The 23754-nt window shown below is 45.6% G+C and overlaps 1 protein-coding gene across 3 annotated transcripts in view; it reads left to right on the forward strand.

The window, feature by feature from the left end:
- ERBB4 (erb-b2 receptor tyrosine kinase 4) overlaps positions 1 to 23754 on the forward strand; it is a 1059049-nt gene that overhangs the window by 548131 nt on the left and 487164 nt on the right. For all 3 annotated transcript variants that reach the window (XM_088474081.1, XM_088474078.1, XM_088474079.1), the window contains exon 3: positions 6392 to 6578. In XM_088474081.1, the coding sequence (XP_088330207.1) occupies positions 6392 to 6578 (187 nt within the window). The remainder of the gene's footprint in view (positions 1 to 6391; positions 6579 to 23754) is intronic.

Raw genomic sequence — 23754 nt, forward strand, 5'->3', positions numbered from 1 at the left:
ACTTATTCTCACATATTTCTCCTCTGTATCTATAGGGTGTACTTATTCTCACACATTTCTCCTCTGTACTTATAGGGTGTACTTATTCTCACACATTTCTCCTCTGTACCTATAGGGTGTACTTATTTTCACACATTTCTCCTCTGTACCTATAGGGTGTACTTATCCTCACACATTTCTCCTCTGTACCTATAGGGTGTACTTATTCTAACACATTTCCCCTCTGTACCTATAGGGTGTACTTATTCTCACACATTTCCCCTCTGTACCTATAGGGTGTACTTATTCTCACACATTTCTCCTCTGTACCTATAGGGTGTACTTATTCTAACACATTTCCCCTCTGTACCTATAGGGTGTACTTATTCTCACATATTTCTCCTCTGTATTTATAGGGTGTACTTATTCTCACATATTTCTCCTCTGTACCTATAGGGTGTACTTATTCTCACATATTTCTCCTCTGTACCTATAGGGTGTACTTATTCTCACACATTTCTCCTCTGTACCTATAGAGTGTACTTATTCTCACATATTTCTCCTCTGTACCTATAGGGTGTACTTATTCTCATATATTTCTGCTCTGTATTTATAGGATGTACTTATTCTCACACATTTCTCCTCTGTACCTATAGGGTGTACTTATTCTCACATATGTCCCCTCTGTATTTATATGGTGTACTTATTCTCATATATTTCTGCTCTGTATTTATAGGGTGTACTTATTCTCATATATTTCTGCTCTGTATTTATAGGGTGTACTTATTCTTACACATTTCTCCTGTGTACCTATAGGGTGTACTTATTCTCCTATATTTCCCCTCTGTTTTTATAAGGTGTACTTATTCTCCTATATTTCTGCTCTGTATTTATAGGGTGTACTTATTCTCACATATTTCCACTATGTATTTATAGGGTGTACTTATTCTCATATATTTATACTCTGTATTTATAGGGTGTACATAATCTAAAACATTGCCCCTCTGTACCTATAGGGTGTACTTATTCTCACACATTTCCCCTCTGTATCTATAGGGTGTACTTATTCTCTCATATTTCCCCTCTGTATTTATAGGATGTACTCATTCTCACATATTTATCCTCTGTACCTACAGGGTGTACTTATTCTCACATATTTCTCCTCTGTACCTATAGGGTGTACATATTCTCACATATTTCCCCTCTGTATTTATATGGTGTACTTATTCTCATATATTTCTGCTCTGTATTTATAGGGTGTACTTATTCTCATATATTTCTGCTCTGTATTTATAGGGTGTACTTATTCTAACACATTTCCCCTCTGTACCTATAGGGTGTACTTATTCTCACATATTTCTCCTCTGTACCTATAGGGTGTACTTATTCTCACACATTTCCCCTCTGTACTTATAGGGTGTACTTATTGTCACACATTTCCCTTCTGTATTTATAGGGTGTACTTATTCTCATATATTTCTGCTCTGTATTTATAGGGTGTACTTATTCGCACACATTTCCCCTCTGTACTTATAGGGTGTACTTATTCTCATATATTTCTGCTCTGTATTTATAGGGTGTACTTATTTTCACACATTTCTCCTCTGTACCTATAGGGTGTACTTATTCTCACATATTTCTCCTCTGTATCTATAGGGTGTACTTATTCTCACACATTTCTCCTCTGTACTTATAGGGTGTACTTATTCTCACACATTTCCCCTCTGTACCTATAGGGTGTACTTATTCTCACACATTTCCCCTCTGTACCTATAGGGTGTACTTATTCTCACACATTTCCCCTCTGTACCTATAGAGCGTACTGTCCCCCTCTGTTCTATCTTGTGACATCTTCAGATGAAGAGGTAAATGCTCCATAGTCCATTGCCTCTTTGTTTTCCTCACTGTGGTACTGTGTGGTGACAGGGACAAACTTATTTAGTCACAGGGCTCTTCTCTCATTCAGATCCCAAATCCTTGACAGATGATTGATGCCTTCCTGAGTCATTAACTTATTGACAACAACTATCATTTACACATGTGCATGTCAGAGCGGGACACAAAGAAAATCAATAGTTTTTTTTGTCTTACACACTATGTGAATATATTGGAAATGTAAAGTACAGTAAGTCTGCATTTTAAGCTGCCAGATAAAACCAGACACCGGCTATAAAGGAAAGCAGCATTGTCAGGGGGACACCGGATTGGTAAAGAAATGGCATTAAAGAGGCTACACTGTTGATGGGGCAACACCACATATAAATGTAAGGGATGTGAATGGCAGTTGGAATCCCGGCACCAGGACCAAACCGTTGGCATCCTGATGGTAATTATTAGGGTTAGGCTTCTAGGGGAAGGGTTAGGCAGCGGGGGGGAGGGCTGGGTGAAACCATTATTACACATTAATCTAACCCAGCCCACTTCCAACCTGACCACTTCCTGAGTTAAGCTGGAGATAAGGGGTAAATTCTTTTGGGGTCTAGTTATCAAGGATAAAAAGTTCCAAATCCAGGTCATTTTGCAGGATTTTTGTCCTCAAAATTCAACACACAATGCCCCATAATGACAACTTGTAAAAAGTTTTTTTTTATATTTTTGCTAATTTAATAAAAAAAAACAACTACGAAATCACATGTACATAAGTATTCACGGCCTTTGCCATGAAGCTCAAAATTGAGCTCAGGTGCATCCTGTTTCCACTGACCATCCTTGAGATGTTCCTACAGCTTAATTGGATTCCACCTGTGGTATATTCAGTTGTTTGGACATGATTTTGAAAGGCATACACATGTCTGTATAAGGTCCCACACTTGACAGTGCATGTCAGAGCACAAACCAAGCATGAAGTCCAAGGAATTGTCTGTAGACCTCGGAGATAGGATTGTCTCGAAGCACAAATCTGGGGAAGGGTACAGAAAAATATCTGATGCTTTGATGCTATATATATATATACAGACTCCAATCGGACTGGCACTCACCACCTTAGTTCTCGTAGCTACGGTGCCCTCTGGGTCAGTTGATCTATATATACAGCACAAGTTACTTTTGCAAAATGTAACTTGTGTGAATACACTTTTTTCGACACTGAAAATAGTGTCCGAGTGCCGCTGCTTGTTTGTACTGTACACACATCTTTGTCATTACCTGGTGAGTGCCAATTTATTAATTTTTTTTATATATTTGGACTTTGAAATGGTTTTTAATTGAGCACCTCAACTTTATGGATCAGAAGAGAGTGCAGACTTTTTGGATCTGATCCATATATATATATAGAGAGAGAGATAGAAAGAGCGCACTTTCAAAGGGCCCCCAATAGTTTGATGTCCAAGGGCCCCCACAGGCCTTAATATGGCCCTGTCTAAACCTAACCTCCCCACTAGTGCCTAAACCTAACCTCTCCCTCCCTGCACACTAATCCTATCCCTCTCCCCCTAGTGCCCAACCCTAACCTTCCACCTAGTGCTTAACCCTCCCCCTAACCCCACTACTTACCTTTGGGATTGCGGCAGCGATGGCTCCCTCTCAGGTTGGAGTCAGCCAGGGGTGCCAACAAGAAATTCTTAGCATTACGGAACTTGGTGAATTTGGCATTTTGCAAACTAGAATGGGGGACTGCAGCAAATACAGTATTTCCGTACATATATTCAGGGTGTTTTGGGGGGATATCCTACAAAAATGTATTAATAAATATGCTCCCATACATGTTCACATTTCACATAGAAAACATTTAAATAACAAATTGATACAGTAGCTATACACATTTAAACCTTGCCCACCGATTTATAAGTAAGTGTTGTACATCAGGTTTAATCTCCGAATTCATGGGTACTATTCAGTGTTGACCAGGTAGAGTCACACCAGGGGGCAGAACTATGGGAGACAATGTAGGCGTCTGCCGCCTGGTGCCAGCACTGAAGGGGCACCTCCTCCATTGCCCACAATATATTCACCCAACTTAGGGCTGTAAATATGTACCTGGAGTGTACCGTCATGGCCGCCCAATACATGGCACCTCTTCCCGGCACCTGAGAAGCTACCATAACCATATACTAGTGGAGGGCTCCATGTCAGACCATCAGCTGCTGCTTCCATCTATCTATAGCCTGTCCCCGCTCATTGGTGTCACTGCTCCTCAGCAGCTTCTCATGCCAGTGTGACTCTGGTGCCCCCCCTAACCCACAACTCCCCGTCCCAATGCTCCCTGGTGGCAGCTCGAGCCGCGGACCTGTGTGGCGGACCGGAGCATAAGCGTGGCTGCCCGATCTTCCAGGAGCTGGATGTCAAGAAGGCTGAACCAGACAGAGCTGCTGGTAAGAGGGCATGGGAGGCAGGGGCCTGGTGGAGCATCTTCCCGGCATGTGAAACAGTCTGCAATAGACTGGGCATTTTGTGATTTGTGGTTCCACCACAGTAGCAGCCTTACAGTATCTTGACTCAAACTCAGTCCTCAAAGCCCCCACATCAGGTGATTTTCCCATCCATCGGGGTATCAGAAGGGCTCCCCACCTCACATCAGATGGCTTTCACCTCCATCAGGAGGACTCTGAGCCTCATGCTAATTGCACTATACAGGACACTATCTTATCTGTGACTAATGCATAGCTGTATATAACCGAATAATGGGGGGGGGGAGATATTCAGCAAATTTACTTTAGTAAATAAGCCTAATAATAATTATTATATTCCCTTTTTTAAGGGGGAGACACCAAACAATAACTTGCCTTCGGGCATCTGGGATGAACTTACGCCACAGAGTCACACCAGACTATATTGGAATTTAGTGTAATAAATAGGATAATAATATAATAATTTTTGCAATAGAGAAAATGTAAGAGCTACTTCTGCCCATATAAATCTCCTGCATACTGTGTGGTGCTGCAAACATTGTATGAATAATGATAATAAACAGAGACATGAGGTGCTCCTGAGTTATCTGTAATCTCCTCTTGAGTGCACATTGATTTTTCTTTCTACATATTATTTGTAATGGAAGATAAATAGCCGTTGTAATAACCCTCCTCCCCCTGTACAGGTGACAGAAGCGGTAAGATGCTCCTCGCCTGTGACATAAAAAGAAATGAGGGATTGTCCCAGAAGACGTGAAGTGATATTCAGGGCTGGACAAATATATTACTGACATTATATGAAATATATGTAAAGCCTTGATTAATCACCTAGCAAAGGAGTACAGGGAACCTGGACCTGGTGTATTGATTTGCCAATTACATCTAAAACTTCTTCTACAACTGTTTCACTGTTAAACGTTACATACAGACTGGAAAATGTTGCTTATGCAGTAGGATGAGACACTTATGGTCACATAGAGCTAATCATAATTATAGCCATGAAAGGTTTCATTCCCAGTTTAATCAATACCTAAAGTGTTCTAGGCAATAGAGTAAACTGGTCTAGACGACTCCACCATTTACAGTACTGAGGAATGGCAGAGGGGGGGCATCTCATTTGAGAATTGCCTGCAAATCCATCAGCTGCGTGCAGAGGTTCCGCCAACGAAAAATATCGACAATAGTGCAAAGAAATTGGCTTTCAATGCTAGGTGATAATCTAATAAATGCGTTGTTTTTGTGAAATAAAAGCAACAATATAAAGTATGATCCATACACAACGGCAGACTGTACTGGTGTGCACCTGTTTAAGTGCATGAAATTTAAGCAGGTTTAGAACTATTTAGAATGTTACACAAAACAGATACATACAAATATAACAAAATGCGATATCTGCATACCACAAGCAAAGTGTAATGCTGGCCACACACATAGCAATGTTTTACCCGATCTGGCCGATTCCGACACATTGGAACGACAAATCGTGTAAAATATGGCCAAATTGTGAGTAAATCGTGAGTCCCCACTCACGATGCAATGCGCGTCCCCGCTGATCGCACATCGCATCGTCAGATCTGCCGTGCAGTAGGGCAGATCTGACAATCTAGGAGGTGATGCACTGTGAAAGTCTGACTGCAGGAGAGATCGTATGAAGATCGGACACCAAATCGTATGCAGAGCTTACGGGGAGAGTTTCAAGGGAAATCGTACACAAATCGTACACATCGACTGATCGTGTGCAGATTGCTATGTGTGTGGCCATCTTTACGCCCACAGTCAAGAGCTTCAATATATTATCCCGAGTTCCCCCCAAAAAAGGGATAAAACTCACAATTTTGTAATCAGAAACTGTTATCAGGTTAGCAGTGGATATTATTTGTACCGGAAATCTGAATTTTTAACGTTTTCAAGCTCAGCAAAAGAGACTGCTTGATCCTCCCTCTGCCCCCACTACTGCTCCGAGAAGGTAGAACAAAGACTTAAGCAAATATAGAAATAGATTTACTGCTATGTTCATGGTAACCTCTTAGGAGGACTAATTAAGACCTCATTTTCTTCTCTTGCAGTCCATTCGGGAAGTGACGGGATATGTCCTTGTGGCTCTTAATCAGTTTGACTACCTCCCGCTCGAGAACCTGCGCATCATTCGCGGAACCAAACTGTATGAGGACCGCTACGCCCTGGTCATCTTCCTGAACTACCTAAAGGATGGAAAATTGGGGCTGCGGGAGCTCGGGCTAAGAAATCTGACCGGTGAGTCTGACGCATTCAGGGTGTTTTGGGGGCAAAACGCAGATTCTGAACAGTGTTTTTCTATTTGAAGCCATTATTCTATTTTCATAAAGTACTGTAACGCCGTAATTCTGGGACTAAAATGCTGTTTAATTATTAAAGAGCCCCCGACAAACTCCCTGTACCTCATTTAGAAGGATCACGTGATTCACACCAAAAACCTCCCCAAGCTAAAAAGGGACTTAATGGGGCAGATTCTGCTTCGGTCGGGTTACATTGCATGGGCGCAAAATGGCAAATTTTTGACTACGACACATGCACAGATGCGAATTTATGTGTTATATTGATGGTATGTCTGTCCTATTCTAAGAAGAGACAAGTGGCTTGGTTCTACTCGGTACCGTTCAGATCTGAAAAGTGGCGTCTTATTGGCTATCCGGCTGTCACGTGTTTCGGGTAGCCAATAAGGTAAATCCAAACTTGCACTAATTTGGCCAAAAGAACAGAGTAGAACCGAACCGCTCATCTCTAATTCTAAATCAGACGGAACTTGGCTGGATCTGTCTTTCCTTGAAATTGGACGTTTCGGGGTGCCAGCTAGGTGGGGACAATGCGGGCGCATGGAACCGCCCTGACGTGTGACAGTGTCATGGGATTGTCTTGGGAGTGTCATGTTAGTGTTGCGGGCGTGTATCTATACCTCCATGCGATTGTGAGCCGTGCTTACGCGGGAAGGGCGGGCAGTGTCTGATAGATCTCTTACATCTAGCATGGGGCAGGTACAACCGCTGATACTAATGATGACAGTTATGGCGGCCGGCGTACAGTCAGTAGGAGCATGGGTTTCCGCATGCAGGTGCACAAATCTACACATTAGCCCAACAGATTCTTGCGTTATCATAAGGTAGTAAACCAGGCTTCTGCGGCTGCCCGTGCCTATAGCCGCTTTGCGTGCAATGGATTATCAGCCCCACTGTGGGGATCAGAGGAAAACTGCCAGAGCTGCTATTGGAACTACTTACACAGGGGCCTATTCATCATCACTGCTCCGGCATCGCAACCCGCTCCTTCCCTATGGGAAGGAGTTCCGGGTTGTGATGAGGGATCCTTTCGGATCCGTCCGCCCCTGTCTGGCTCCTTCCGCCGTACGTCGGACGCTTGTGCGCATGCGTAACCTGTAGGTCACGCATGCGCAGTCCTGTCACTGCTCCGACAGGAGCAGTGAAAAGATTCACTGCGCTGAAAAGGAGCAGTGAAATGGCTCGCGGGGATAGCAGATATCGCACCAGCTGTCACCGCGCCGGAGCAATGATGACTGGCTCCAGTAGCCACAGCGAGTCAGAATGTTAATTATCGGGGTTCTGAATGAATAGTCACTTATATGGATTTATAAGTTTATTTCTACTTCAGGGTCCATAGGGGGTCCACAGGGTTGACCTTGGGGTATAGGTTGGGAACCAAATCCGGGCACCACGCAGTTAAAGCTTTTAGCTCCCAGGATGCACTTGGGTCCACTCTCCCTATAACCCCGCCCCCCAGCCAGAGGCACCTCAGTTTAAGTTGGTGCCCGGCCGGAGTCGGGTCACCGTTACTGCAGGGGGGCTGCTTAGCAGCCCCTAAGCTTAAAAGAGTTTTATTTTATTATTTTTTTACTACTCTTCAGAGCGGCAGCATCAGACTGTCCAATGGACGTCTGAGCTGCCGCTCCTACACCCCGCCGGCGCTGCGACGCCAGTACAGATCTGGGGATCGCAGCGGGACCCCAGAGTCTGTACTAGCCGGGCTCTGGAGGAATCCCTGGGCTGCTGCCGGATCGACGGGGACAGGTAAGTCGCGTGGTCACCGCTTGCGGTGACCCGCGTGTACATGCAGCCTTATGCCTCCGGTCTCTGGGGACAGACCGGAGGCGCTAGCGGTGGCGGCGGGCTCCCCCTCCATGGAGGCATACCCCGCGTGTCCACAGCCCACCAGGGATTATAGCGGCAGCGGGAGCCGGCACCCCCGGGGGTTAATTGCTAGCCAGGGGAGGAAGCCTTCCCTGTCTAGCGGCTCCTCCCCTCAGCTCAGCGCGCCTTTCAATAATACAGTCTGGCGTCGCTGAGCTGCTTCCTCCGCGGGCCACGCTTCTTCTGAGGTCTCCAGCGGCCATTTTCTCTCTGTGGTGCTGCAGAACTCTTAGGATGTCAGTGAGCCCAGTCCCCCTGCGTACCTGGCCATTTTGGGTGAGTGTACACAGCGCTATAGCCTTCCCAGACACTGAATCTGGGCAGTTGAATGTAGCGACATTGTGCAGTATATTATATGTCATGCTTATGTATGTATATATATTTTTCTGCATTGTATGTGACTTATGCTAGTGCTGACTGTCTGCTTTTTCTCTCACCTGTCAGTGTATATCTATCCCTTTTCTTTATCTGCCCTAATACAGGTGTACCTGGGGTGGTTCTGAGACCTCACATATATATATTTGTTAATATCTGTGAGGTTTGTCACATACTGTTGCGTGCTGCACGTTGCCATATTTTAGATGGAACTGTGAGTTGCGTACGCTGATAATGGGTTCCTGCAGCTAATCTTAGCGTCAGTCAGGACCGGTATGGCGCTGCTTAATATTTCCGTCAAGATAGTCAGATATATCTGACCAGGAGATTGCACACGATACTGCACCCATTATTGCTATCCTGCAAGTCATAGCCTGCAGGAATTAGTGCGGAGGATTTTAACTCAGAAAGGTTTACGTATGCGGCACCATCTGGTGCCGGGCCCCTTGCACGACCCCCTTAAAGGGCGTTGTTTCTCAGGATCCTCTCCTTTGAGGATCGCCGGGCGGGCCCCATTGTCGTCACTCGCTGGGAGTTACTTCACCATACTGCCCTTTTGAACTCGGGGTATCTCGCAATTTCTTGCAATTTACCCCTGTGTCACAGACTATCGCTCCCTGCCGGGGTTTTTCACAGTACATGAATTACCTCCGATACCACATCGGTCTGTCATTCCCCTTGCAGGGATTACCACAACGGCCACCCTGGTGGATGTCGTTTTATACGAAATACTAATTGGCGTGATATACGCCCTGTGGTTACTGACCAGTGGCTCTGCCGTGAACTGGATGGTATATTCGGCTCTTTCCCTCTCACATGGGGGGGAGCCGATCTCAAGTATTATTATCCCTGCTTTGGGGCTGGTAGCCAGGCTCATTCTGGATATAGAGAATGTCGATCCTGCACCAGTATCATACATCTCCCGTTTTCTGCCCAGCGGGTGGATCTCATAGCGGGAGTCTGGCTGTCCCCAGATACGAGGAGTCACAAAGGCCTCCTGTTTCCCATTCCCTGAGGGTCCTCACAAGTAATGGAAATCCCCTTCTGGGATGGATTTGTATGTTAATCATCGGGTTACGGGCATTAATACGCCTCCCATCCCGGCCTGGACGAATTTTACGGATCCGTAGGTGGTAACTTTGCCTGAAATCAATGTACTCAAGTTTTCAGGGCCTGTTGCCCGTCCTACCATGGCCATCGCATGGTGATGCTTTTGTGACGTTTTTCCCCTCCAACACGTCTGAGGTTCAAATATCTTTTTGCCGCTCACAAAATATGCAGTGGTCATATGTGGGATTACCTCATGGGATGCCGGTCTTCTAACTTTCAGGGTTTCGGCGGCGTCTGTATCCGCCGCAGTACCCTATGGCTGCGTTATGGGAAAGCAGAGGTGCACACTCCTTCCAGGGGGAAGTTCTTGTTTGGTCCTGACCTTGACAAGATCGTTGCATCATTGGCAGTATCACTAATGGGGAGATACCGTCTTTAGCTACTCCCACTACATTCGGACTAACTCTGTTAAGTCTTTTTGTCCTCAGGGTCAGCCTAAAGGCCTGTTTTTTCCTAGGCTGTCGGCCTCCACGGGGGCCACCGTATCCAGTACCGAGCAGTCCTGGACTTCCGGACGACCCTGTTTCTACACCTGAGGATATACCCTCAGCCTGACGGGACAGGTCTACATCTGGGGAATTTCCAGAGTGAGGTACTGATTCTCAACGGCCTCTCATTGCTCATGCAGCCTCCTCACAGGCATTGTTACACGGGCCCTTCTTCAGAACTGATCAGGGCCTTACAATCCCAGAAAGCTATACAGTCTTTGTGGTAAGCAGAGCTATTTCGGCCAACCTCACTATCTCAGTGAGGGACTGGTTGTTCTACTTTCTTTTTGGGGCGGTGACCGACTGGTCCTCCTTTGCCTATACTCTGTCTCAAATCCCTGAATCAGATTCCAACGGTGCCTTGACTCAGGTGGAATCGTCCATGCTCCATCATCCGATGTTTGGAACCTGGGGATTTTATGGTATATCCGAGTATTCAGGATACGTACCTACGGGTACATACAGAGCCCTCTCATCAGCATGGGTTCAGGTTTGCTGTGCCACAGCAACACTTGTAAGTTTCGGGCTCTGCCTTTTGGGGCTGTCCTCAACTCCACCGGGGTTTACCAGCTTTATGGATTTTCTGACAGTTCACCTGTTCAGTGTATCCGAATGCTCCTTTCTCTGGACGGTCTCCTACTTTTAGCAGGATCACCAAGGTACTTTACCGCCAGGTCAGGATAACCGGGGCTTCTTCTCGTCACAGAAAAGTCCTCCCTGCATCCCTCACAGGGTTTTCTTCATCTGGGAGCACTGCTGGATTCTCAGAATCTGAGAATTTTTCTGGCGTAAGACAAGATCTCCACTCTTCAACTTCGAGTGTGCGGATATCTACGCAGTCGACATATGTCATTACTCTTTGTGATGCGCGGTCTACCAGAGTGTCTACCTTTTGGTAGGGTGGAATGTGCTCAGTTCCATTCCAGGCCTTGCCATAATTGACTCCCCTCCAGATGGATCGAGTTTTTTCCATCGGATCGCTGTTCGAACCATGATACTTTCTACGGAGGCGAGTTGGTCTCTGTCCGGGTGGCTATGGCCATCTCGTCCAGGGTGTTCTTTGCTAAAGACAGTGTCTGGTCCGCATTCATTTCGGGGCAGTTGGACGTCTGTCGCTTCTGCCCTGCCACTTAACTTGTTGATACTTTAAGCTGTCTTGGACTTTCACTCTGGCCTAACCCATTTGTCACGGTTAACCTGAATAGGTTCAGTCCGACAGTGTCACAACAGTGGCTTCCATCTAGGCAACACTGGTAGTTGGGTGGCAATGTTAGGAATGTCACCCATTCTGACATAGTCCAAGGGTCTTCTCCTGGCCAACTCTGCGGTGTTTATTCCCGGAGCTCTCCATTGGGAAGCGGGCTTCCTCAGCCGTCACGGCGTGCATCCCGGGGACTAGTCTCTTCTCCAAGAGAGGTTTCAACTCCTGGTGAGCAGAGGGGGCCTCCCTGAGGGGATTGATCCCCATGGCCTTCTGACTCGATCACACATTACCGGTGTTACAGTCCAGCTCTAGGAGTACTGAAGCTACCTTCAGTGACTCTTTGTCAGTGAAGTGGTCCTTCCACTTTGTGTACCTGTGTCCTCCGGTCTCCCTTCTTCCTCGAGGTCTTCGGAAGTTTAATTCGAGACGGAGGGGCTTTCCTTCTGGGGGCTCCAGGTCGTCCCAGACATCACTGGTACTAAGATTTTCGGAGTCTCCTCCTCGATGCTCCGTTCCTACTGCTTCACTATCTGGACCTGTTGTCTCAGGGTCCTTGTTTTTCCCTGGATCTGGATCGCTTGTCTTTAACTGCGCCCCTACTGTGGTCCTCGGGCTTCCCTGGCTCTGTCTTCATTGAGATGTTTAGAGCAGATAGGCCAGACTTTGCTGGGATCTGCCACGGACTGTGGCATACATAATTCTTATGGTATCGTACCTGTCGATACGATCCTCCGGTGTCCAGGATTTCCAGATATTCTGGCATTCCTTCCAGCTGGCTTGGGTTTCACCCTTGGCCTGGCCTTCCTGACAGTGCGGATCTCTACACTGTCGGTATGGTTAAGATATGGAATTGCTCCGCTCTGATATCCAGTTCATCCTTTGGAGTGTTTTCTGGATTATGTCTCCACTTGTCCTCCCTAGGGACTCCTGGGGAGTTAGTAGTGGTTCTTTGTTCCCTCCGGGGACAGTCAATGGAACCGCTGGTTGTGATAGCCATTACATGGTCTATTGTTTAAGCTCTCTCTCTCTCAGGGTGTTTAAATCAACCAGGAGAGTGTCTGAATGGGGAGCGTTCTCATGTGGCTCCCTCTTCTGGAGGGCATCATGTCAGGGTGTGAGTTGCTCTCGCCCTGTGTTTCTTCTTAAAGTGGTTTTTAGGTTCCATATTATTCTGGAACTTATGGTATGGCCATTCAGTTCCCAGTCCTCTCGGCTGTTGTGGCCTCATGGACTGTGGTCCGGCCTCTTTGGCTTTATGTGATCCGTTCAAGTTCCTTATGGTAAGCGGACTCCTTATTGGTGGTCTGCGGTTTCTGGTTTTAACAGGAAACGATGGCCGGCCTATAATGAAATGTTGACTGGATGGCCTCGTATGTCTTCCTCAGGGGCCTACCCATGGGTGGGCATTTCTGTCGTTGAGGCTTGTTTTTTTCTCGGGCCGTGTAACCCTCGTGGGCGGCTCGTCGTGGCGCCTCGGCTGTTTTGCCTTACTAGGTGTCCACGTGGTCTTCTGTCCATACCTTTTTAAGGTTCTAGGCATTGGTTTCCTTTGCCTCTCAGGATGCTTCCTTTTTGGCGACGGATTCTCCTCTCAGCACAGGAGCGTCCCCACCCTTGGTTGAACTGCTTTGGGACATCCCCAAGGTCAACCCTGTGGACCCCCTATGGACCCTGAAGTAGAAAACAAGAGATATGGTAAGAACTTACCTTTGTTATCTCTGTTTCTACGAAGTCCATAGGGTCCACAGGGCGCCCGCCCTGGCGCACCTGGCTTCATATGGGCTGTGTTACTGGTCACCGGCTTCCCGTCTCCTTTTCTGTGAGTATGGTTCTAGAGTGTTCCAGTTTTCTCTCTCTTTTTCTCTCCTCCTCCGGCCTTTGGCTACTTACAATCTGAGGTGCCTCTGGCTGGGGGGCGGGGTTATAGGGAGAGTGGACCCAAGTGCATCCTGGGAGCTAAAAGCTTTAACTGCGTGGTGCCCGGATTTGGTTCCCAACCTATACCCCAAGGTCAACCCTGTGGACCCTATGGACTTCGTAGAAACAGAGATAACAAAGGTAAGTTCTTACCATATCTCTTGTTATTTCAATCTGTATTATTAATGGATTATTTCATATATTTACAATCCTATTTGGATTCCAGTGCTGGTTTCTACGCTTTTGAATGTTTCTGCTCCGGAATAGCATGCTATGGTCCATGCTCAGTCCACATAAATCCCTGTTATAATGGAATGGAGCTCAGGCTGTCTAGCACTGGGACAGGTTGAGGGGGTTTGTGGTTTTTCTTTATTTGTTTTTCTGAGAAATTGCGCTGTCTGTACAGGATGAGACCTGGGCCCAAATATAACATTCTGTGATTTGCCGCATGTGCCAATTTTTAAATCAGGTTCATACTTAATGAAGTCATGGAAACTTTCTCAGGAGGACACTGGGCTTGTTCGTTCCATTACATGGGATATTCCTACTTAGCATAGGTGTCTTTATAATGGGTGCAAAGTGTGCGGTGCACATGGGCCCCTGGGTCCAGGGGGGCCCTCACTGCACACCCTGCACCCATAGTTAAAAAATACTCACCTCTCCGCAGATCCCGATGTGCTGCTCCGCAGCGCCAGACCGGCGCTGCAGAACAGCAAAAAAAATCACTGGGAAAATGGCAGCGGACATTTTCCCTGTGACCTGTGCATGTGCAGAAAAGATGTCCCTGGGAAGATAGGTGCATGTGCCATTTTCCCGGAGACCTGCGCATGCTCAGTAGATTCTGGCATGAAGCCAGAATCTACTGTGCTCAGTGTGCTGTCAGAGAGGAGGGGGCCCAAACAGAGGCTGCACACGAGCCCCCTCTTCTCTTAAAACGCCCCTGATACTTAGTAATACTCATGGATATATGCAGTTACTCAGAATATCTTAACCTTGTGCAAACATGTGATATGATTGTAACACACAGTAAATATATAAAGTTTAGTTATATATTGTCCGTTATCTGTTTAAAGGGCCCAGTCTATATATAACACGTCTACCCTCCAAATTGGTAAAGTACCAAAAAAAATCTATGGAAAATGATACTTTTGATCAGGGCCCGTAGCAGAGCATTACCACCGTGCCAGACCCCCGCCACCTAGATCATATGGCATTATCACAAGGGCAGTTCACTCACCAGGGGGTTAGTACATAAATCATCTGGTTTACGCACTGACCTGAATTACTCCCATAATTCTCAAAGCAGCTATGTGGACAGAAGGAAGATCTGGTAGGTAAATGTTATTTGTACATTTGCAATCTACAATGTATGACCATGGACTGTCACAGTATAGTTTGAGTCTCAAAATAGTTTTCCATTGTTATCAAGAGTGCAGTCATCTTACACGGTCATTGATACTGTACTTCTTTGAATTACGTAATTTATTGTGGGGGTAATTCATGACGGTTGCACGCTGTGTATTGCATTATAAAGGTAAAATTGACTGTTCGAGACGCCCTCTTTGCATGTCAGTTCAGTTGTCTGTCACAAGATGATGTGTAATGCAAGATAGGTTGACATCTTTGCAGAGATAGACAGAGAGTTCTATTGGACAATGAGCAGATTGAGTTGTACCATAGTGTACGACGTGGTCCTGGTGCAGTGCACTAACAATGTGGTCGTTGTTTAAGGCAGTGACATAGTAATCTTTTCTATTTATAGGGTCAATCCTATTAGTTGTGAGTTTGTTTTTGTGAAACTTGAATACATTGCACTTATACGCGTAGCTGAGAAATGCAAGATGCAATTAGAAATTCCAGTTTGCACTTTGCAGTACTCGTGGCGACGATGTACGACTTTTCTACAATATGTAATTAGGGAGAAGTGCATAAAAGAGAGGGGAAACCATTCTGGACCCCAGTGGTGACAACTGAGGGAGCAGGACAATGTAGCAGGCTGTTAGTGGCCATAAGGAAAGTACTGGGGGTTCTTGAAAGGGGAAGCAATCGGGAAGTCTAAATACCGGCAGCCGGCTTCCCGACTGTCTTATCCCGGCGTCGGTGAAATGCCGGGCGTCTAGATGTAGACGCCCGCATTTCACCGACACCGGGAGACCGGCGTCCAGCATCACAATCGTAGTGATGCCGGGCATCGCGAGCGGACAGCCGCGGGGGGTGAGGGATAGGTTTAGGGCTCCCGGGGGGGACTTAGGGTTAGGCACCCCCCCGGGAGGGTTAGGCTAGGGGGAGGGAGGGTTAGGGTTAGGCACTTAGAGGGGGGATTAGGGTTAGGCACTTGGGTGGGAAGTTAGGGTTAGGCACCCCTAAGGGGGGTTAGGGTTAGGGGGGTTAGGTTAGGTTAGTGGATACTTACCTATCCACGATCGGGATTTCCAGTGCTGTCGGGCTTCCGCTGCGTCGCACTCTGCTTCTGTCGGGCTGCCGCTGATGGGAATCGAACCGCCAGCCATGCGGCCGATGGTATTTCATACCAATTCCCTTGAAAGGTGTCCAATGGCTGATTTTTGCACTTTTTATTAATAGTTGAAAAATGACATCAGGATGGTGGTTTTCAGAAAATGAAAGGAGCATATGTATCATTGTTTGCAAAAGAGACCTATAATTTGCAGACTTTAAGACTTTCCACCATTTTGCGATACAGAAAAACATCTGTATAGTAGTTTTTCAGTTTTTTTATACAAGTTGGTAAAAAATGTGGAATAAACACTGTTACCTTTAATCTGCAAGTTCAAAAAACTAATTTCCCATTAATACATAAACCTGTCTTAAATCATTTACTCCTCGACATACCAGTCCTACATTATTAACACCTCCACATACCTGTCCCCACATCATTTACACCTCCACATACCTGTCCCATATCATTTACACCTCCATATACCTGTCCCACATAATTTACACCTCCACAGCCATTTCCCACATCATTTACATCTCCACATACCTGTCCCACATAATTTACACCTCCACAGCCATTTCCCACATCATTTACATCTCCACATACCTGTCCCACATAATTTACATCTCCACATACCTGTCCCATATCATTTACACCTCTGTATACCTGTCCCACATAATTTACACCTCCGCAGCCATTTCCCACATCATTTACATCGCCACATACCTGTTCCACATAATTTACACCTCCACAGCCATGTCCCACATAATTTACATCTCCACATACCTGTCCCATATCATTTACACCTCCACATACCTCTCCCACATAATTTACACCTCTACAGCTATGTCCCACATCATTTACATCTCCACATACCTGCCCCACATCATTTACACCTCCATATACCTGTCCCCACATCATTTACACCTCACATACCTGTCCCCACATCATTTACACCTCCACATACCTGTCCCACATAATTTACACCCCCACATACCTGCCCCACATCATTTACACTTTCACATACCTGTGCCCACATCATTTACACCTCCACATACTTCTCCCACATCATTTACACCTCCACATACCTGTCCCACATCATTTACACCTCTACATACCTGTTCCACATCATTTACACCTTTATGTACCTGTCCCACATAATTTACACCTCCACGTACCTGTCCCACATCATTTACATCTCCACGTACCTGTCTGTCCCACATCATTTACACCTCCACGTACCTGTCCCACATCATTTACATCTCCACATACCTATCCCACATCATTTACACCTCCACGTACCTGTCCCACATCATATACGCCTCCACATACTTGTCCCACATCATTTACACCTCTACATAGCTGTCCCACATCATTTACACTTTTACGTACCTGTCCCACATCATTTACACCTCCACATACCTGTCCCACATCATTTACACCTCCACATACCTGTCCCACATCATTACAAATCATGTGTCCCAACATTTTTACCTTAATATAAAGATTTTCCCTACCTTTTCACCTGCTCGGGGGTGTGCATTCAAAAAAATGCGAATTAACTCTGGACAATCAATGCGAGTTTGGAAATAAATTGTAAATATAATTCGCAGTGCGAGTTCGCAATGAGAACGGCTCGCAGAACCCAACTCTGCGTGACTCATGGTTTTACGCTTGTACCATTACAATGGAGCTGGACAAAGCAGGCACTTATCCATGGCGCCCAAAAGTCCACCCCATATGACTCTGGTCCAGACAATAGCGCTCTGGGGTAAATGGCTGGACACACCAGAGCACTGAATTAAGTCCCGTATGAGGGCATTCTGATTTAGTGAGCAGGCGTGATGATATTTCAGGGGATAGATCAGACAGTAGCCATTCTGATCCACAGGGGACTCTACTGATCACAAAAGAAGCCTTTAAACATTTCACTCCCCAGTTTGATGTATTACGTGTTCCTTTGCAGACGTTTCAAAGCACATTTCAAGCAGAGATATTATCTGAATTAAATCAATGTGTTAGATTTGTACTGCCCAATTGCGGGCCTTCCAAAGACTTTTCGTGGCCCGTGACTTTCCTGGACAGCTCTATGGACTCTGGACTTTGGATGACCTGTCCGAATTCAGAAAATATTTGTGTCTGCACTTGTAATAAATGACCGGAGCAGCTATGTGGTGGTAGCAGACAGCAGAAAGTCAGCAGGACCTAAATAACACAATGTGCCTGAGATGCCTCATAGCTAATAATTCCAGTAGAATGAGACTCAATGAGCGGTATAGATTTGTCCTTCAGTTGCAGCATTGACCGATACTAGGTTAAAACAAACCTCTGATTGATATTTGATATTCTGAAGACTGACTGATACCTGAAGCATTCCATCTAATAATGCTCAGCGGGACTTGCAGACAGACATTACAGCCAGCACCCAATGGCCCGAAAGGATTTTACTGGATATAAGGCATTTCAGCTTTCTTAACCCTTGTTTTCTACTAAAACTACAATAGATAGAACCTAATCAGAACAGTATTGTGTAAACCAGATGAAGCGTTTCAGGTTAACAAGGGAGCCATAGAGGAATGTCTGCTAAATGAACTAAACTTAAGCCAAAGAATAGAACAAAAGATAGAATTGCACCGCAGTTTTTATACATTGCGGCTCTATTTCCTATAAAGCCACCATAACAAAGATTTTCTATTGCCGCTTATTGCAGAGATAGGAAATGCGGTATTGCTTCTATTTACTAATTTAAGGGGCAGCTGAGTGATACTACGTTCTCTGCCGATACTTTGGTGGGTCTGACGCTTCACTATCTAGCCCTGCATATACGCTATGTAGACAAAAGTGATTGGACACAGGGCCTGATTCAGAGCCGGACACTCTGAAAGAGCGCTCGCTCTGAAACAGGGCGTTTTTTTCTTTTTATTTGTGCGGCCTCCTGGCCGCTCGCATAGCTATGGGTGACCACCCACAGCTATTGCGAGCGGCCAGGATGATGGTAGCGATGGTCAAGACCATCGCGACCATCGGGGCTTGCGACGAGACCATGGTAGGGTCTCGTGGCCGCAAGCCCCAGAGAGCTTCCGGCTCTAATAGAGGCGGAAGCTCTCCCACTGACATCACTGGTGATGTCTGTGGGGCCGCCCACAAATGGCAGGAGTTCGCTTGGGAACGCCTCTGTTTGTGAAGCCACCCCCCCACCACGCCTACAAAACGGGGCGAGCTGTCGATCAATATCGTCAGCCGCCTCTTTTGTAGTGAGCCACGGAGCGAGAGAATTTCTCTCTCGCTCCGGGGCTTGCACACACGCAGTGAGGCTGCTGCGCGTGCGCAGAGCCCACCATGGACCCGCTTGCGAGCGCTGAAGCGCTTGCAAGCGGGTCTGAATCAGGCCCACTGACAGCAAATAGATCAGTGACGTCTTATTGACGTCTGTACTTTGCAGGTCCACCCTGCGCAGTGATTACTGCAGACACCCTTCTTGGCAAACTGTCCACAAGTTCCTGGAGGACAGCAGGTGGTACGTTTTGCCATTCCGCCTCAAATACAGTGACCAACTATGACACTGAAGAAGGTTGAGAGACGGCCTAGAATTTGGCCCAGGGGTGCCGTGGAAAAAATGCTGATACTCTAGAGCGCTGTGATTCAAAAAAGTTTGTGAACCACTGGTATATGGCCATAAAATAATAGCTGTTATATACTGCGTCATAAAAAAAAATACACCAATTAACCTTATTGCCCCTAAATATAATTATTAAATTATATTGCTCTCTTAACAAAATTAAGTATTTATTTTGCCCCCTAGTATATAAATAAAATAATATTGGGTCCATGAGAGAATTATTACTGTTTTGGGTTCTAAATTCCACAGGTTACATAACCTACCAACAAAAGGTACCAGACGAGGCAGCCATTTTGGGCGAGCTACATAGGTTACCCTGAGTGGAATAAGCATTGCAGTTCCAAGTATTTTTCATCCCACCCACGAGCGTACCAGTCGAGGCAGCCATCTTGAGCGCATTACTAAGGTTACAATGTGTGAGATAAGCCATACAAGAAAGTAAACCATGGCATAACCACCATTTAGTAAATTTAGCCCCTAGCCTTTTGGATTGCTGAACTGAATTTATATATACGTACATTTTCTTTCATCCCGTACTCATTTTTATCATGTTTTGTGTATAGTAACTGAACGTGTATGATTTGAAAATAATGGAGAGATATGTAGGGTTTTGTTTGGATGAAGGGATTATTTAAGACGTATTAGCTTCATGTTCTATTAGTGTGTGTGAAAATCCCTTATAATGTAAACCAGTGGGTGTGAAGCTTTTGCTAATTGCCAGGTTGCCTTGAAGTTTTCTATCATGTTATCCGCAAATGTAGATGACCACAGGGGGTTTATTATCTCAGTGCTGGTTACCAGCCATGGAATTGGAGCCCTAAGCCTGTAGGTTTCCAGGGACATAAAATGGAGACCTTAGGTTCGGTCTCAGTTTGTTTACAGCGCCTCACAGGTCATGGAGGGTCACATGATGGGACCTGAATTCTGAGCAGAATATTGAATCTGAGCTTTCAGGATCAATGTTGCATTTGCTTTGCCAGCAGTAGCACATTATTAGTCTCTAAACAATGTCGAAGGAGTTACGACTGTTGTTGAGACATTACACGACAGGGCATGATTCAGATCCGCACGCAAATGACGATCTTTACTTAGATTGAGCGATTGTTAGCCACTGCGCATGTTTTGTGATTATGTGATTATGCTAGCACAGAGGATTCACTCGCACAGTGAGTGACAAGTAGTCAGCATTTGGGGGAGGTAACAGAAAGGGGGGAGGTTAGGCAAACGCAGACGTGTCTGGACCCCATTTAAACTTTGTTTCATGAGCGTACATAAATTAGCCGTCGCAGAATCTGAGCTCTCATCGTGTCAGGAGAGTCACAGGGGCCTATTCATCAAACGATAAATGGCCCAGTTTAGGCTACCCAGCCATTCGTCTTCAGGATCCGAAAAGGACACATGATATTTACCAAAGTTTGCTTGCAAGAACAAACGCCATCTTAAGATGGCGTTTGTTCTCGGATCCCGGCTCCTTCCCTCCGCCGCCTTCTCACTACCTTCCGGCAGCTTTCCGAATGTGTGATGCATGCGTAGCCACGCCGACAGGGGAGAGGTAAGTAATGCAGCTACTTCTGTAGCTGCGCTACTAACTGCGAGGACAGCTGCTTTTCGGAGCAGCTGTCCCCCGCACTGGAGCAATGATGAATTGCTCCGGTGTAAAGTTTTGCCTTCTGCGAGTTAGCTATCCCTCGCAGCGAGATGATTACAGCCCTCGATTATGAATAGGCCCCACAGTGTTTGAGACATGTCAGACTTAACTCAGAAGCTGCGTGGCTGCCTGATCTGCTTCGATGTTATGTCGTCGGAGGGATATGAGCAGGCAGCAGTGGGCGTCCCTATGCTCGGGTAAGAGTCATTAGCATACTTTCGCTATTGCGATTCGTGACAGAACGCAGCTGTGATTACATTTGAGTGCAGATCTGAATCCGGACCCTAGATTCAATTACATCCGTTTATATTGCATGTTATAGGAATCCCGCTCCCTTACTGACATGTCGGACCATTTATACACAGAACTGTTTTATATCCAGCAAACAAATCCTATCACACACATCTGTCCATTGCGAGCTCATATTATCAGACCTGACCATATGCGCCATTTTACCTCCTGTCTTGGTGTCGCTGCGTCTCTCTGGTGAAGGCTTCGCCATACAAAGCTTATCTTCCTATCGCTGTCCCCGTCTCAGAACTGCAATAGCCGGGGGATCACTGCTGTATTATTCAAATAAAAACATTTTTCCTATATATTTTTATTGTATTAAAATAATGTTGTTTTTTTCCTATTTTTCACTTACAGTATTTATTTATTTTTTATGTTTTATTTTGTGAAAAATGCAACTTTAACCCCACGTTCCACTGCGTGTATGAATCGGCACAGCAGCTTGGCGTATGCGCGAAGACACTGAAGACTGCTCGGCGAGTCAGTAAGAATCCTCTTACCGCTACCAGCCTTTATCACTCAGCCGCCCTGGCAAACTTTTCTTGATAAATTGGGGCGAACAGAGATTTTCCGGAGAATAGTTAATAGGCCCGTACAAGAGGGCTACTCAGGAATTATCACTCAATAAATATTCAGAGCACAATATATATGCTCACTGACTTCTTTTCCAAACAGAAATGGAGGAAAAAAAATAAGACTGCCGGCATTTATTTGCCTCTGTTTGGCAAAGATCACAATGGGCGGGGATACAGTGCGCCTGATTCAGACCCGTTCGCAAGCGGCCGCTCGCTCGTACACGGCCGATGTTATGCATTTGCGTATGCATCGCAGTGCGCGTGTGCAAACTAGTTTGAGCGATCGGGTAGCGGCCGTTCGCCCAGCAAAGTGCTTGCGGTAGGGTACAGTCAATCGCAGCGCTGCAGTCTGATCCGATGGTGGGCGTCTGTAAACACAAAGTGATCGCTCGCCAAGACATAGTGGGCGAGCTTATGCCTTGCCATAAGATCGCCTGCCTTGACGTCACTTAGCTGAATTTGCATACGCTGGGAGCGAGCATCCGCATCTAGCGAGCGGGTCTGAATCAGGCCCAGAGTTCTCAATTGGGACAAACCTAAGTCACCTCTATTAAAGCTGTGTCCTTTGTGCATTTAAAAGAGCGCCCTAGAATCTAGCCAAAGCGAAGGACACTTGTGTGTTTAAGCTCATTCAATTATTATTAATATATAATATATATATATATATACTTTTAGTACATAGAAAATAAATGTTAGCCCCTGCCACCTCACTGATTGTTCCCTCCAGTATGTATAGAAGACAAAAAAAAACTTAACTCGGGGTAAAGAAATGTAAAATAACAAAAGAGCATACAGTCAGATTAATATGAAAATCGAAAATTATACTGTAACTGCGGGTTTGCAAAATCAACTGAAAATGTATCCACTTCATAAATACAGTAATGAAAACCAGATGTCACCATGCATATGAAAATTTTGATTATAGAATAATTCCAAGTATTCTATTATTCAAATAGTTATATCAAACATTTCATAGTAAAGTCGGAGCAGTAGCCAATAATTACATTAAAAAGGCACGTAAAGCGATGGCGTAAATTAACATTAACAGCACAGATAATTTGTCATGTGCTCAAATGGTTGTCCAATCCTGTGAAAAATTCTAAATGTTGCATAAATGTAGACATATAATGATAAGAGAGCAGTCTGTAGTGTAGTATATGAAGTACTTATAGCTAGTCTGCTAAAAAATGTATAATTATTATTATTATTCTTTATGAAAGGTAACCACAGTCCCAAATGCCTACTATCTCTCTTTTACCACTGGCGGATCCAGGGGAGGGGGCGATAACGGCAATCGCCCCCCTGTACACATAGCCCCGACTCTTAAAACTCACTTAATGACACGACTAGTGTTAGCCGGCCGGTCTGTTACGTGACACTGTGGGGCCTATTCATCAACTCTAAAATAACGGTTTTAAGGACATTTTCCTTAATTACCGTTATTTTAGTATTCATTAACATACTTAACACAGGAGGTATCACTGATATCTCCTGGTTTAGTCCGTCTGCGTTAATTTCCACACTCCCCATACATTAGTACATTAGTGCATTAGTACGGGGATGTAGAAA

Source organism: Taudactylus pleione, unplaced genomic scaffold (genome assembly GCF_031769625.1).
Source record: "Taudactylus pleione unplaced genomic scaffold, aTauple2 ptg000147l, whole genome shotgun sequence".
Taxonomy (NCBI): domain Eukaryota; kingdom Metazoa; phylum Chordata; class Amphibia; order Anura; family Myobatrachidae; genus Taudactylus; species Taudactylus pleione.